This window comes from Papaver somniferum, chromosome 2 (assembly GCF_003573695.1).
Source record: "Papaver somniferum cultivar HN1 chromosome 2, ASM357369v1, whole genome shotgun sequence".
NCBI lineage: Eukaryota > Viridiplantae > Streptophyta > Magnoliopsida > Ranunculales > Papaveraceae > Papaver > Papaver somniferum.
In genome coordinates this window covers 167,874,815-167,892,378 of record NC_039359.1, presented here as the reverse complement: position 1 = coordinate 167,892,378, position 17,564 = coordinate 167,874,815, and the positions used below count along the sequence as shown (strand labels likewise).

Sequence of the window (17,564 nt, the reverse complement as noted above, 5' to 3'; positions counted from 1 at the left end):
GAAGGAAAAACGCCAATGGTCAAATTTCCAACGTTTTTTTTCTCAACAGCTATATTTTTAAACCTATAAATTTTTTCATCGGAATTCATTTTCACTCACACCACTACTATCTTTTCTTCTAAAATTCTTTTAAACAAAATTTTCTTCTTCTTAAACGAAGTCTTGATACAAAATGAGCCAGTTGATAAAAAAAAATGGTCAATACTTTAAGGCACAAAAGAGATCGAAGACATGACCGGTACTACGTCCTGCCACAAATGTACATTATACTCAAAATATGTCGTTGCTGCTCCATCATTAGTCCAAGGTCATGTGTCGGGGCATCATGAGCTGTCTGAGGGTTATTATAGAATGAGAGGTGGATTTTCAGACTTAAAAGGTGTTTATGAAGGTCTACCCCCCGCCGTCCGAGAAATGGTTGAAAGATATCCCCGACTTACACTTTATATTGTGAAGCGTAGAAAACGCAACAACAAAATTACGACAGTATTGATAGAAAGGTGGTGGCCGACGACGCATGCTATTGCCAACGATTTTCATCTTGCAATGTTTTTAGATTTATTTATTTAAATTCTAAAGTTTATTTGGAAGATGATTTTGCAGTATTAATCTTTACTGGTTTTATATATTGCAAAAAATAATTATGGGATATGTGTGTTTGCGTCTGTAAACTATGATGGTCCCATATATGTCAAAAGTTAAATTTATTATGTCATTATGCAAGTATTGATGGAAGATAAAATGAACCTTTGATAACAAAGATTAAGTATATTGTGTCATTATACTTATTGATTACAAAATAATATGTTTGTCAAGTTTATTTGCCAAAACTATAATTCTTGATTTCTAGTATACTTATAGCTATGTCTCGGATTAGGATAAAATGTGTAGTTGAGATTTAGACTTCACGACGTTCATCGATTGAAGGAGAATAACTACTAAGGGGAGCTTGTGGAACTAAATCAACAAAAGGTATGCGGAGACTTGACCTCACTTATCACTTAGAAGTCTATTTCTATTCTATCTCCTATTGATACAAAAGTCATATAGCTATATAGACTTTATATTATACACATTTGATATTTCGAGCTGAATTTAACTCGCCTACATATTTCTCGAAATATGTGTTGGTAATCTTTCGCTTTAACCAAGTTCATCTTTATTCTTGACGAAAGTCAAAAGATGATCATGTGAAAATCGCCTGGTAACATCTTACATGATTTGTGTGAGACAGTCATTTGATGTAGACTCGGAATGTTTCGTATTGATCTATTAATCACTTGAAAATTGCTTTGAAGCTAATAGTTTGTGTGAGACAGCTATTCCCGTCTTCCAAGAATGTTTCAATGATTAACATGGAGTTTACAATGATTAACCATTGATTGGATATAACACAATATGCGTACTTGTATGCTAACTGTTGCAAGCTATTTCAAGTCTGGGGACAATAGTATGCATACTGGTTTAATAGTTGAAGTCTGGGAACTTAGTATGCATACCCGTATGCATACCGGCTTAAGAGTTCAAGTTCGGGAATTCAACTGAGGTTGGCCATGTACGACAATATGCGTACTCGTTCTCATACTGGCGAACCCAGACCATGTCCGACTACTTAGGTATGTGCACCCGTTTGCATACTTGAGTGGGTTAAGTTCTAAAATCGGTTTGTTCATGAACAAATACATTTATATTATTTTATTTTCTAAATCATATAATTTTATTACTAAATTTTTTCCAAACAAAAACTAGCCAAGACACTCCAATGCTTAGTTTTATTACACTCAAAATAACAAAAATGTAATACAAAAATTCTTTATATTTTCAATAAAATGTAAAGTATGTAGTATTCTCATCTTCCATACTTCCTATAAAGCTTGGTTTATTATCATATATCACAATTTCGCCCCTGCTCAAAGAAGCTCCTTTTTTGAATTTTTATCAACTGAAAAATTTGCTTCTCTGTAAGCATGTCTGAAAGATACACTTCTCAATTGGGAAATTACCTTCTTCCATCTGTTAAGAATCATCCAAGGAATTGCATTACCATTAAATGCCTTCAAAATAGCCTGCGAATCTAGACTGAAAATTACATTCAAGAAAGATTTAGATACTGCCCATTCACCTGCCATTACCAAAGCCATCATCTCTGCTACAAAAATTGTTGCAATTCCCAGACCACAAGCCATTGTTCCCACACATTCACTGTCACTATTTCTTCCAATAAATCAAAAGCATGCCAATACAGGATTATCTTTTGATGCTCTAGCATAACAAAGTAGTATCTGATTATTTTCTGGTAGACTGAAATGAATCTCCTTAATCCTTGTGGTTTTAATTTTTTATCCCCTTCACCTCAAAATATAGGATGATGTTCAAATCATAACTACAATTATGCATCATCCCCTGATTCTACAATTGCACAGTCTAGTAAACCACAGTATTTTTTGGCTAACATTTTCTATATTTGGAGTTTCATTATCATACAGTTTTCTATTCCTAGTCAAATACATTTATATAATAAAGTATGCAATATTTTGCAAACCGTGGCTATAATGTTCATGAATTGATTCGAGTGAATCAAAATCGATTTTGCTTCAATTGTTGTATACTTCTATGAGAATATAAACAATTGAACAACTCTTGAACTAGTTTCATTTGAATCATTTGAACTAGTTGTGATTAAGATGAATAAGGTTGATATGAAAGTGTTCATATGGCTAACTGCGGTTAACTATTGTTGAGCCAACCATGTGTACACGTTTAGGTACGGTTACCCATATCTAAATGAAGTCACATTTCATTTGTATATAACAAGCTAAGTTCAATCTAACGGTTGAAAGATATTAGCTTGACTCTAATCAGGTTTTCATCTAACAGTGAATATTGAATACTTTGTTACCAAGGTAGCATTGATTGCAAACCCAGATTTGAAGACTATATAAGGGAGAACTCTAGCAACTGGGAAACCTAATCCCCACACCTCATGTGTGATACTAGTTGCGACTAGAGCCGATTCTCCTTTAACCTAGGTTTTTTCCTAAAACCATTATAGGTTAACGACTTAAAAACTTCATTGGGATTCTGAAGCCAGACCCAACTATTTTCTCTGTAGTTGTGTGTTCTGATATGACTTTGTTCCATCGTATTGAGTATTATCTTCTCTAAGATTTGCTCGATATTTAATCTCCGATAGGTAAGATAAAAAGTAGTCACAAACATCTTCGTCTAATCATTTGTGATTATACAATATCTTGTTTCACTACCATACGATTAAGATTATTGTGAGGTGATTGATACTACTAGGATGTTCTTCGGGAATATAATCCTGGTGTATCAATTGGTTCCTGTTCACCTTGATTTATCAAAATACGGAACAAAAACTCGTAGGTATTTCTATGAGAGACGGATCTATTCAATAGACTTTTCTGTGTGAGACAGATTTGTTTATCAAGTCTTAGACTTTGGGTCATAGCAACTCTTAGTTGTGGGTGAGATCAACTAAGGGAATCAAGTGCGCAGAATCCGGCGTGGTTCAAGAGGCGTAAGGAACGCGACTGTACCTTAATTGGTGTGAGATTGGTTAAGGATAAACTACATTCCAGTCCGAAGTTAACTTGTAGTATGCTAGAGTCTATAGCGGCTTAATACAGTGTGGTGTTCAAATATGGACCAGGTCCCGGGGTTTTTCTGCATTTGCGGTTTTCTCGTTAACAAAATTTTTGGTGTCTGTGTTATTTCTTTTCCACATTATATTTTTATGTAATTGAAATATATATCACAGGTTGTGCATAGTTCAATCACTTGGTAAATCCAACCTTTGGTTGTTGATTGAAATTGATTGACACTTGGATATTGGTCTTTGGTACCATCCAAGTTGTTTCTCATAATAATCAGGCTCGCGGACTTCTATCTTTTTGATTTGTTGACTACATTGAGAAACAAAGATATAACTCTTGGATATTTTTCTGTGATTGAGTCTGGCTGTCTAGTTGATTCTCTTGGAATTGTATTGGAGTTGTCCATACAAATTTCCTAAACGAAATATTGGGTGTGGTTGTTAGACCCCCGCTTTTCAGCTAGGGTTGGAAAGAATATACCCCACCAATGTGGCCAGGAAATATGAGGCTCCGTCGTAAAGCGCAAGTTAGTAATAGGAAGGTAATAATTGTCGCGTTGAACAGTCATGCGCGGGGATTGTAAAAAAGAAAAAACGTCGGCTCGTCCGGTTCTGAGTGTAGGAGCCATCCAGGAGAAGAATATGGAAAGATGTAGGGATTGAAGAGACGACCAACGAGGTAGTCGTCTGTGGGGGTATCCTCTGACCAGTGTTGATAACTCTAGAATTTAATGCACGCATCAAGCATGGATTCCTAAGAAACTCCTCAATCATATAAGTTTTTCCATCCGTCGGTTCAGGTATCCGCTCTTCTCCAAAATGCTCTCTTGACTCCGCTTACTTTTTTTTTTATATATAATCACTTCCTCTTTCGCATCTTCGTCGTTTTGGGCGCTTTTAGGGGAGTTGGTCGACATTAGGGGAAAAAGAGATATAAACAATGAAAAATTAAATGCAGTAAAGGAAAGGTTCCGGTATATATAGGAAACCTCTGACAGAAGTTGTAAATGTGGTTATGTAAAAGTGGTAACTATCGGAATATAGATAGACGTGGGACATGTCACAAGATCTGAACCATCCCAAGAGATATGGGGTAATCAAAATGCCATCTATTGGGGACTTGGTCACTCAGGGAAATACTCTATGACTATTGGTCTAATTTGATAACTAGTCGAATAATCAGGGTACTAATATTGATAACTGAAAAATAACCACCTATTAATAAGGGGATGGCATTCTTAAAAGAGGATCAAACCCATGAAGTACATAAAATCTTGGGGACTAAGCCCAAGTTCCTATGGTATTATCCATAGAGATAAAGGATATGAAAGAAATTAAAGGAAATAACAAGGCTGATTAGAGAGAAGTGACAGTATTGGTAAATAAGGAAGTTCAAAGAATATGTGCCATGATGTCATAGAAAAGATGGGTTTTAGGATAGTCTATAAAAGGAAGGAAATAATGTCCTTGGAAAGGATTTTCTATCACTTACTTCTCTAGGAAAGGGCGTTGCACTTGCCATGACTAGAACAAGTAATCCTAACATCAAATTACCCCTAAAACAATGATTATCATGTATGAATCATAGATAATTAATTACTTAATTAGTTGCAGATATTAAGTTGGTATATACATCCACGAGGTAAAGATACGAGTTATTCTAATGGTCACTGATGAATCTATACTCCTACCAAAACTTATAAAAAATAAGAGTTAAGTTGTATATTTAAGTTTCAAAGTTGGAAGAGCAAGGACTGAAATAAAGTTTGGACCCCCCGGTTAAAACTTTTATATGTAAAGCATCTAATGATATCCTACCAAATGGTTTGAGGGTTACTACATTCATTCCCCATATAAACACAACCAGTACTCTTTTGTAATAGTAGTGAGAAATCTCTAACCCGTTTATTTATGACTTGTAACTTTACAAAACATGTTTGGATACACCTAAACTTCAATACGGACTATGTGGTTGAAAATAATAATATTTTTCATAATTGGCTAAATTTTTGGTTATTTAATACTAAAAAAATGGTTTCATGATGCAATAGCATGGGGTTTGTGGTATCATTACTAGGCGCATCTGGAAATCCAGATGTAATTGGGTCTTCAGAACGGAAAAACAAAATAGTGCTTTTGCAACAAATAAGATAATTAAATTTATAAGTAGCATTTCTAATATAACATCCTCAAGTTACAATATCCTTCAAACTTTATATTACAACCCAAAAATGATGATTTTCTTAACATGATGAAACAAATATGGCTTACAAATTCAGTATAGCCTTGACCATGATGAACCATATATCTTCTTCTGGTATTGGTATAAGTCTTACTGATTTTGAAGGCTACACAATTGAAGTCAGGGGAGCTACCTCCAATTGCAATAGTAGAGAAGAATTAGAAAGAAGATGAGCAGAAACGACTTTCCAGTGGGCACCAAAATGGAGTAGTCATGAGCTAACTTTTCAGAGTGATTCCATGCCTGCTTCGATGTTGCTTAAGGAATGTATGTGGAAACTAGGAAACTTAGATACTCTACTAGTAATGACTTCCAAAACAATGTTTGTGGAAGCCATAAATTTTAGAATCTCCCTAATTTATTCTATCTACTAGGTTTTTATGTAATGTGGGCAGCCAACGCAACAGGATATTGTAACATTTTCGATCTCCAAAACAATCGGAAAGGAAATGAGTTAGGAAGTCTGTTGAATTTACATTCGTGGTGTAAGAGGGTTTCTTCCTTCTTCTTTTTGAGAAAAAAAAAGAAAGAAAAAATTGTATATTTTGACTCATGTTAACGGAAAGTCAATTGTCTGAGACTAAAAACCAGCTTTCCCCAAACCATATTATAAAATGTCCAAGGTCTGGCTGGGAAGGACACAAGAGATCATCTAGGAGGCATTATAAAAATGCATAATCCAGATATAGTGTTTTTAGTTGAAACGAAAGCTGGTTTAGATAAAGCCAAATTTCTGGTTCAAAAATATAATTATCCTAATGTTCACTTTATTAGTTCAATTGGCTTATCTGGTGGAATTGCATTACTTTGGAAAGATGGGTTTCCTTATGATATTGTTTGTGCTAAGAATAATATGATTCACCTACTAGTCACCAGTAACCCTTCTAAATAAGAATGGATTCTTTCTTGTGTGTATGGGTCTACTCATTCTGAGTTTAAGCAGCAACAATGGGAATTTATTAAGGAGATTAGTGAAAATGTCTTTCAACCATGGGTTATTCTGGGTGATTTAAATATCCATATTAGTAATTCAGATGCTTATACTAGTGTGAGTACTCTAGATAATTGGGTTGGCAACATTTTAAATGATGCTGGACTCATGGATTTAGGATATGCTGGACCTCAGCACACTTGGTCTAACATATTAAATGGTAAAGGCCACAAAAGAGCTAGAATAGATATGGCTCTTCATAATTCCAACTGGATAAGAGAATTTCCAGATTTTAAACTGTTGCATCTTCCATTTTTAGGATCTAATCATAGACCTATCTTACTTGTCACTGAATCGGATTATATTAAGACTAGAAATGTGTGGAAGTTCTACAGATGTCGGCTAGCAGATCCAAATTGCTCTGAAATCATTGTTAATTCTTGGGATTCCTCTCCAACTGAACTTAATTTGTCTCAAAAGTTATCTAATGCAAGGAGGAAACTTTCTAGGTGGAATAGAGAATATTTTGGCAAAATTGGTTTACACTTAAAATATATTAAAAATCAATTATCTTTTCTCCAAGAACAGCCATATAGTGATGCCATCTCTCAGAAGATTCATCTTACTATTCAAAGGTTGAATTATTGGAAAAAGATAGAAGCGGATTTTTGGCAACAAAAATCGGTGGATCGTTGGTTAAAGGATTCTGACAATAATATTGCTTATTTTAAGGCCTTAGCCAACGAAAAAGGTCTAGAAATCACATATCATCTCTTAGAGATTCTCATCAAGACTTAGAAGCTCTTCTTACTAATCATTTTTCTTCTATTGCTAAGACTACAAACCCTCAATTTCAGCAAGATTCTTTTGATATTATTTCTTCAATAATAACTCAAGTGGATAATGCTTCTTTGCTTGCTATGCCAACTGAAGAAGAGATTCTTAATGTGCTTAGAGATATGCCAAGTTGGAATTCACCGGACTCAGATTGGTTCCCAGTTGGATTCTTTCTATCACAATGGAAAGTTGTTGGTAAGGATGTAGTCAAGATGGTGCAAAAATTTTTTACAACTAAACTCATGCCACAGAGTATAAACCAAATTGTTACTTGCCTAATCCCTAAAAATAAGCATCCAGCAACACCATATGATTATAGACCGATTGGCCTGTGTAATATAACTTATAAGATAATCTCCAATCTTATAGTTATGAGAGTGAACCTAATGGAGAAAATAATTTCTCCTACTCAAGCTGCGTATGTCCCTAAGAGATATATTAATGACAACATCGTCGTGGCGCATGAGTTAATCTATTCCATGAAGAAGTCTAGAAAGAAAAGTGGTTTGGTAGCTCTAAAACTAGATATGTCGAAAGCGTTCGACAGAGTTGAATGGAGTTTCATAGACAAAATGCTTGCTTCTTTAGGATTTTGTGAAGACTGGCATACCATTATCTCTCAGTGCATTTCAAAAACTACAGTGTCGATAAGACTGAATGGTAGTACATGCCAATCTTACATTCCTACTAGAGGACTGAGACAGGGGGATCCTTTATCCCCCTATCTCTTCATCATCTCTATGGAATACCTAGTGAGGTCCTTGTTACATGCAGAAGAGAACAAATTACTTTGTGGTATTCAAGTTGCAAAGAAATCGATATCCATTAATCACATGTTATTTGCAGATGATTGTATTTTATTCTTTCGTGCTGATCAATCGAGTATTGTGCAAGTACAAAAATGTTTGCAGGAATTTTGCAACATTTCTGGTCAGTTAATCAATTTCTCAAAGTCATCGGCTTTTTCCATGGGTGAATTACCTGAAGAAGAAAAAATGTCCATTAGGCATACACTTGGAGTGAAACAGCTCAGTACCTCAGATAAATATCTGGGGTTACATATTCTTTTAGGAAAATCTAAATCTACTTCCTTTAAGTCAATTCAGGATTCTTATGAAAACAGGTTCCAAGGTTGGTGCTCTAAAACTCTCAATCAAGCATCTAGATCAACACTTGTAAGATCAATCCTTAATTCATTCCGACTCACTATATGAGTAGTTTTAGGTTACCCAAGAATGTTATTCATAAACTTGATTCAGCTCAAAGAAAGTTTTGGTGGGGTCATAAAACTAATCGTGGGCTAAATATGGTTGCATGGAATGCCTTATGTATCCCTGTAAACGAATGAGGCATATCTTTTAGAAATATGGAAATATTCAATCTAGCTCTTATCATCAAATTGGCCTGGCGATTATGTACGGAGGAAGATAAGCCATGGGTACAGGTCATTGAAGGCTAAGTATTCTCCATATTTTAGTTTTCTTCATGTACAAGAATCCCCTTATAATTCTTCGTGGATTTGGAAGGGTATTCAAGAAGGCTTATTTTATGTAAGGAAATTTCACAGATGGGATGTGAGAGATGGAAGTAGCATATTAATTTGGTATGATAAGTGGGTAATTAGTCTAGATTTCCTAAAATACCAAAAGAAACATTTCGTGAACCGGATACATTAGTTTTTGTTTCAGACTTGACGTTACAAAATCTTAGAAGATGGAACTCTCAGCTTATCCTTGATCTTTTTCCAGAGGACACAACTCAATTAATCCTTATAATGAATCTGGTTCAGCAGGGTCAAGATAAACTTATTTGGGAACCAAATAGAAATAGTATCTTTTTTGTTAAGTCTACTTATAAAGCTTTAATAAGTCCGCCGAATGAAACTCACCTGAGGTCTCCTAATAACCCGCAAGTTAACTGGAAAAAACTGTGGAAATCCTCAGCGCCGCACAAAATTAAGCTATTTGTATGGAAATGTATAAAGCATATAGTATCAACAAGACTCAAACTTAGTAGTTATATAAGTAATATAGATACCACTTGTCTCAGATGTTTGCAAGCTGAAGAGTCGTTGCATCACATGCTAGTTCAATGTGATTATTCCAGGTTTGTTTGGTTGGCTATGAACATAAATATAGCATCAATACATAATCAAGATATTGATATCGCAGTTTGGATAGCTAGTTGGTTTAATGATTCAGGTTCTCTCTCTTCGGAGGATAATCAAAGATGGTTACTGACTCTAATGATCACTGCATGGTACATTTGGAAAAATCGCTGCTCAAAGCTCTTTCAAAATAAAAATCAAAGTATCCTCATAACTGTTTCTTCAATTCAGAATATGATGCAGAGATGTTTATGTAATACTACTTCATCAAAGATTACTAGAATTCAAACCTGGTCTCCTCCTCCATCACATGTGTTCAAAGTTAACGTGGATGCTTCATTTGATCCTTATTCTTCTGAATTTGCAATTGGTATTATAATTCGTGATTCTACAGGTCACTGCCAAGCCATTAGAGGGAGATTCTTCCATGGAGGAATAAATGTTGAACAGGCTGAAAGTCTAGCCGTGAAAGAAGCTATATTGTGGGCTAGATAATATCATCTGCAACAAGTTACTTTTGAAGGAGATTGTCTCAATATAATTAGCTATATCAAGTAGGCCATTCCCGCAGTTCACTGGATGAATCAGGGGATTGTAGATGAAATAAGACATCTGTTGAATGCTTTTTCTTGCTTTTCTGTTAGTTATGTAAAAAGATCAGTGAATAACGCTGCTCATGTTATCGCAAATTTCTCCAGGTTACGTAGATTTTCTTTTGATTACACTAACAACTTTTCAGATATATTTTGTCAAACTATAAAAGAAGATCAACTATCTATGAATGTAAGTTAATCTTAATAATATTGGCTCAATAATATTTGGCTTTTGCATAAGAAAAATATATTAAATTTTCCGAATAACAAACACGGTGGTGCTATTCAGCTCCCTATTTTCCACCTTCCTACTCTGCTCCCTCCAATCCAAACCCCACATCTGGAAAATGGTGAACCCCATTTGTACCTGAATGTGATTCAAATCCTAAATGTGTGGTGTAGATTGGAGGGAGCAGAGTAGGGAGGTGGAGAATAGGGAGGTGAATAGCATTTTCGTAACAAAAATCTTAAATTAATTTCCATTAATTCTTTTCCGTTTTTTTTTTTTGTTTTACTTTTCCACAAGGATCCCCTGAATTTCTGGTATTTTTCAAAGATATTCACTCTCTCTTCTGCTGATATTAACTAACAGGGTGTTAGTCCTCGGGGGAGTTGGGTGTAGTTTGGTTTTTTCCTGTTAGTCGTGGGGGAGTTCAAAGGAGTATCTCGAAATCTCTGTTAGTCGTGGGAGAGTTTAGAAGAGTCTCACAAACTCCCTAGAAAACCCTGTTAGTCGTGGGGGAGCTTGAAAGAAACTCTTAAACTCCCTGTTAGTCATTAAAATTAGAATGCTAGGGAGTTGGTGTTTTTGGGGGAGTTCTAGGGAGTTTATGGGAGTTTATAGTGTATTTTTTCCTCACTCCAAATCTCTCAAAAAAATAGAGATTTCTGGAGGGTCTCTCAAACTTCCCACACTCAAAACACCAAACTCTCTCAAACTCCCCACACTCTCTTACACTCACTCGAAATCCCCAAGATTCAAAATACATTAAACTCGTCCAAACTCACTCATGTACTAACCCCCTTTAAACTAGTTCAGTCTTCATCACTATCATTTTCCCAGACTTTGTTTGATTTCTTCCCCCTAATATTACTACTAAACTAGGGTTTTCTTCCACGCCGTTCTTGTTTCTTCCGTAATTTCTTCCATTATCAGTATCGATATAGAAGTTATTTTCTAGGGCTTCAATCAATTGATTGGGTCTGAGAATCTTGCAAGAAAGAAATACTCATTAAACTATTTAGAGTTTTTGGGTTGCATATGTAAGTTTCGTATCTATGTTAAGATGGCTTCATCTAACAATTCTAAGAGACGGAAGGGTTTGATCAGTGAGGAGGATATTGCATCGCTTTTAAAAAGGTAATTTTTATTATATTTCCTCGGAGTTAATAGGTTTTAGGGTTAATAATAAGTTGATATGGAATATTTTTATGATTTGGGTTGTTTTGAAATAGGTTGAAATTACTTGTATTATATGCATTTGATGAATGTTGATTGTTTTAGACCAATTCGTGTTTTATCGGATTCTTTTATATGTACATAATGGATGGAATTGCGATTGTTCTTGTACTAACAATGGTAATTGTGACATTTATATCTATGATGGCCTCACAGGTATAGTGCACCAACAATACTAGCTGTACTTAAGGAAGTTGCTCAGTTTCCTGATGTGAAGATCGATTGGAATGTGTTGGTCAAGAAGTCGACCACTGGTATTTCAAATGCCTGGGAATATCAGATGCTATGGAGACATTTGGCCTATTGCGGTGTACTGCCAGAAACAGTAGAAGAAAAACCTGAGCCATTGGTTAGTCTCATAATTTTTGTAAATTTCTATGTCTTTGGTATTGTCCTTGGCTGGTTTTGCACATCAGAAGCTAAACGTTGTTCTCGCTGCATATGATTAACTAGATACAATCAGTAAGTAATCTTTTTGCTTATTAGGTTTACGTTTGACATCATTGAAAAAGTTTTATCCGCAGAAGACAAACACTTTTTCCATATTGTTTGTTGTTTGGGGTGGGACATTAAGCAGGATAGTGGAGGTCGAAAGTATGTTGGACGTGGCAGGGTGTATATCGTGTACATGTAAACCTTAAATATTTGATTAATTGGAAGATAGATCCCTGGTCTCACTAGTAGTTTGTTTGAACTTAAGTCTCTGTTTATTTAGGTTAGCTCAACATATAAGCTGAAAGAAACCCAACTATTTACAACTTGAGCTAAATTGACCTTTCTGCCCAAACGTGTTTTGAGGTACTTCTAAGCCTTGGCAGAGCGGCCTAAGCAGAAGAGTTGTGTTTTACCGATTAGGCAGACCCTTACACAGCATAAGTTTTTTGATGTCTGATATAGCTCAATGGATAGAGAAACTAAGAGTCAATAAACTGTAATCTGGCAGTCCCAAAAAAGTCGCGGTTCTTCATCCTTGTCATTGGATTTTTGTGTCTGAAAGATTTAAGGGTAGATTATGTTGCAGTTACAAAATCAGATGTGTCATATATCTAAGGTTAGTGATTGTTTCTGTCTATAATAGAAGATATAATCTGAATCTCATGTCTCATGGGATTTGGTTGGCAATGTAGATGATTCCGGAACACCTGAATGTTGCACCAACTTTCAGATTTAAAATTCAATATCTTTATTACGGCAATGAATTTCGTTTTGAAGAATTATCTTCTTACAGGATGATGATAGTGACTTGGAGTACGAGTTGGAAACTTTTCCTCCTGCTAGTGATGAAGCATCATTAGAGGCTGCAGCTTGTGTTAAGGTAAGAAACATTTTCTATATATTGAAGGAATTATTTGCTATTATTTATTAAGTCCTTGTGAATTCCTTCTTGATGTGGAACTTTAAAGCATGTTTCATGTTATGATCCTAATGCACATCTGGGGCATTGTTTATCTATTTATGCTGGTTAGTGGTTTCATGCTATTGTTATGGGTTCAGTTAGTCCGCCAGTATGTCTATTTTGTCGCCTGGAAGCTGAAATTCTCAATGTCAGCTAAACAATGAGCCGTTTTTTTGTTTTGGAATTTGAATTCTCTTCTCAAAGTTTTAGTTAATAGGTTTTACTTAAAAATCTGGATCGCAGCCTATAAGGTGGTGAACATATAACTTTGGGTGTGAATGCCCCAGCTAGGAATTCCTCGGCACTTTGGTGCTAATTTCTACTTATATCCATGCAGCATATATTCTCTTAAAATGACTCGATTCGTGCTCTTTTTGTAATAATTGTTTTGCTACTTTGACGTTTACCAATTGCTTGTTTGGTTAGGTGCTGCTTGCTTCTGGCTTGCCAGATGATGCAGGAGGTCCTGCAACTGTAGAAGCTCCATTGACTATAAATATACCTAGTTGCCAGGATTCTAAAAGTCCATCAGATAATCCCCAGCCATCCAGAATAAATTTTACTTTTCCAGTTTCTGTACAAAAACAATCATCGCCTGCAGTGACAACAACTGAAGGATTGGATGGAACTGGGCCAAGTGCTGGCAGCCAGCCTGCAAGAAGAAAAAGGAAACCCTGGACGCTAGAGGAGGATAATGAACTCATTGCTGCTGTGAAGAAATTAGGTGAAAGGAATTGGGCTAACATTCTCAAGGCAGATTTCAAGGGTGATAGGACTGCTTCGCAATTATCTCAGGTTTTCTTGCTCTCTCATTGGAGATCTCAACTGATCTTCTCTTTGCGTCATTATGTATAAGATAGGAGTTTTCATGGATAATAATAATAGTATGAACTGGTGTATTAGTGCCCCACTGCCCCCTATGATCCGAAAACCCATTTAAGCATGGTTTATGATTTCGTGTCTTAAAATGAGAATGACCACTTGATGAAATGGTGGAGGGAAGTGGGGTAAATGGCTGATACTACTGGAAGGATTCCTCTTTGGTTGATAGGTACTGTAGCCGGTATTCCTGTGATCGGTTCAATAGGTGTTTTCTTTACAGTTCATATTCCGGGTTGGGTTCATCCCTGTAATAATAGCATGAACTGAGTTGTAGACAGGAAAAAGTAAGAGCTCAACGGGACCTTACCCCTTTTGTTTAATTCGAGGGGTAAGGTCCCCTTGAGCTCTTACTTTTCCAACGAGATTTTTATTTATTTCATAACAAAAAAGTTTGCAGATCATCCAGGCATAGGAGAATCACTTCAAATTATGATATTAAATTTTGATTTACCTAAGGCAAGATTAGTGCTGTGAGACTATTATGGCAGGTTGTGGCTGTTCATCTTGATTAACCGTTGTCATCTAGTCTGGGAAGGATGTCTGGGTCTCGCCCAGATGGCCCGGGTTCAAATCCCGGCAACGGAATCAGTAGTCTCATTACTTTTACCAGAATACCAGTACTGATCTCAGTTGATTGTGAATCAAAAATTTTGTCTGAAACTTAATCATTCTTTACTTATTGCTTTACATATCAATCAGTATCAGAATTCTACCTTTTGAACTGCATAACAATCAATTCACATTTCCTTCTATTTTCCTTTATTTGTAATGTACTTGTTGGTATCTGCAGAGGTGGTCCATCATAAGGAAGAGAAACAGTGCTAACTTAGAAACAGTTGGAGGTTCTGGCAGCCAATCTGAACTCACAGAGCAACAGCTTGCCACCCGCAGAGCAGTTTCGATTGCTCTTAATATGCCCATGAATAGTAGCTTATCGGCAGCATGTGCAGTTGGTACGATGATCCTTTTTCTCTCCCATTTAAAATAAGAAATAAAGACATAAAATGATTACATATTACCGCGTGTTAAGTTGATTGAGTGCAATCAGTATATAGTCTAGTGAATTAGATCAAACTGAATCGTGTATTTTATACAATTTCTTTTCATAGCTTTGAACATGCTGAAAAGCTCAGTTTTATGTAATACATCCATTATAAAGAAAAGCTCCAAGTTACCTGTTTTTATTGCAAACTGAAATTGGTCCACCAAATTTGGTGGTTTCTGCTTGTTTTGCAGAAGCAGCTACAGGCAGCAGTCAACAAATCCCTCTCCAGACAGCTCTATCCCTACCGAAAGGAACATCAAGTGTCACGACAAAACCTCGGGGAACCAATAAAAAAGCAGCTTCTGTGGTCCCGAATCCGATGATACAAGCAGCTGCTGTTGCTGCTGGAGCCCGTATTGCCACTCCTTCGACTGCCAAATCACTGCTTAAAGCTGCACAGTCCAAAAGTGCTGTTCATATAAGTACCGCTGGGAAATCATCAATACCAGGTGTAACCCCACCATTGACACCTAATAACTCGGGCACTCGGCCTAATGTACATTATATTTGCACAGGTTTATCACCTGCAATGAAAGATAAGGTTCCTCTTCTCAGTGCGGTCACTTCTGCGTCTACATTATGTGGGACGACCGCCGCAGGCAAGAAAACAAATGGAGTTACGAGTGTCGTAGTCGGAAACTCGTCCAAGGAAGAAAAGGTTCAGAGCTCTCCCAATGAAGATGAGGTTAAGAACTCACCTAAGGAAGTAGTTAAAACCTCATCCATCGACAGCAAGATCAAAAACTCATCTAGTGAAGAAGGGGTTAAGAACTCGTCTAGCGAACAACTGGTTAAGCCTGAAGAGATGGAAATTGATTGTGCAGCAGATATAGCCAAGTATGGGAAACAACAGGATCAGGCAGCTTTGCCAGATCCAGATATGGTTATTGAAGATGTAATGATGCAGAATCTTAGTAAGTTACCAGATGAGGAAGCTGCCGTCAGTGACCCAATGCAGCTGGACAATCATCACATCGAAAACGAAAAAGAGAATATGAGGAATTCGCCTGCAGCAGCCAACTAAGGTTTGTATTTGACTATTGTTAACATAAATCTCATGAAAACTAGACCATTAGTTCAATTAGCAGAGAGGAGTTCAGAAATTGGATGAAGAAGAAGGAAGCAGAAGCGGGGAAAGCACTGGCTGTGTTTCTGTATGATTTAAGGTAGAAACTTGAATCATGGTCAGTTTTAGAGGTCATCGTGTTTATGCAATTAAGTGATCTCTTTTTCTTTGCAGCTTATATTTTTTTCTGTCCAATTTCTCTGGGTTTGAATCTGTACAAAATTGTGTACAGGACTGACTTTTAAGACTTTGTAGGTAGGGAACCAAATGAACCATCTTAATTTGACATGTCATGTGGCTTACCCGATTCTATTTGTCTAGGTCATCTTTATCTATACCATGACCCTCCTATTAAACCCCTAGTATTATGTAGTTGCACCGTTTTAGTTCCACATTTTTTCCAGAACGTGGTTCAAAAACCACTGAAAACCGTGCCATGGCTCGTGGTATGGCCCAGTCACAATAATTGCATAACATAAATTTTCCTCATATCCTCCCGAAGGAACGCATTTTATAATTACTGCAAAAATCCAACACCGGCCTTTGTACGGTTAGCAGGAGCTCAATTTACATTTGTAGGCAGTAGAGCTGGCAAACCAAGCCAAAACCTGCGGGTTGGCCCGTCCCGTCCCGTGAAAACCCGCACCCGTCCTGGATGGTAACTAAACAAGACGGGCGCGGGTTGTATAATTAGTGGCTTGTGAAGAAACGGGTTAACCCGGCCCGTACTGTGAAACCCGCGGGTTAATCCGTCCCGTGAAAACCCTAGCGCATCGTCTTCCTCGTTACAAAAATCAGCCATAGAGAACGCAACCAACTGAGCACAGCTCCTATCCAAAGCTTCTCTGAGTATTTTTTCGACATCATACTCCTGATGATCGAACGAATTCCAAACATTCCTCAACTATAGAACGAAACAGCAAAGGCTCCTTGGAGAAATTTCGCCAAACCGAACATACTGATTGAGCCCTAGATAAGATATCAATGACGCCTAATTTCAGAAATATTAGAGATAGAACATCAAGAGACAATTCAAGCCAGTTTCTACTTTTGATGATGATAAACCCGGATTTTGACTGTCCATCATACTACACAGATGCAGAACTCCGTTCCCTAGATTAAAAAAAAAATGAAATTAGATGAATCTCTTGGGATTTCTAGGAATTTTAACAGAATACTAATCTTTGAAGACCGATTTTAAACCCTCAATATCCTGTAAGACTGATACTGATTACTTTCTTACCCTAGGCGGACTGAGAGAAATGGTGGTGCTGTGAGAATGAAAAGCCAATTGATTCCCATCTATCTTCTCTGGTCGTGGGTTCAATGAAAAATGGTGGTGTGGGTTCAATGAAAAACCAGTTAACCCGTGAGCTCCCGTGAACCCACA

General features: G+C 36.6%; 1 protein-coding gene across 2 annotated transcripts; it reads left to right on the top strand.

Moving 5' to 3' along the window:
* Positions 1–11,235: 11,235 nt before the first annotated feature.
* Positions 11,236–16,462, top strand: LOC113349715. Of its 2 annotated transcripts, XM_026593745.1 has the most exons (7): positions 11,236–11,686; positions 11,942–12,134; positions 13,014–13,100; positions 13,608–13,976; positions 14,854–15,016; positions 15,300–15,557; positions 15,624–16,462. In XM_026593745.1, exons 1-7 carry the CDS (start codon positions 11,613–11,615, stop codon positions 16,130–16,132), a joined length of 1,653 nt encoding a protein of 550 aa, XP_026449530.1. In that variant the 5' UTR covers positions 11,236–11,612; the 3' UTR covers positions 16,133–16,462. The 2 variants fall into 2 exon arrangements, with proteins under 2 accessions (XP_026449530.1, XP_026449529.1); XM_026593744.1 differs by having other exon boundaries at positions 15,300–16,462.
* Positions 16,463–17,564: the final 1,102 nt, after the last annotated feature.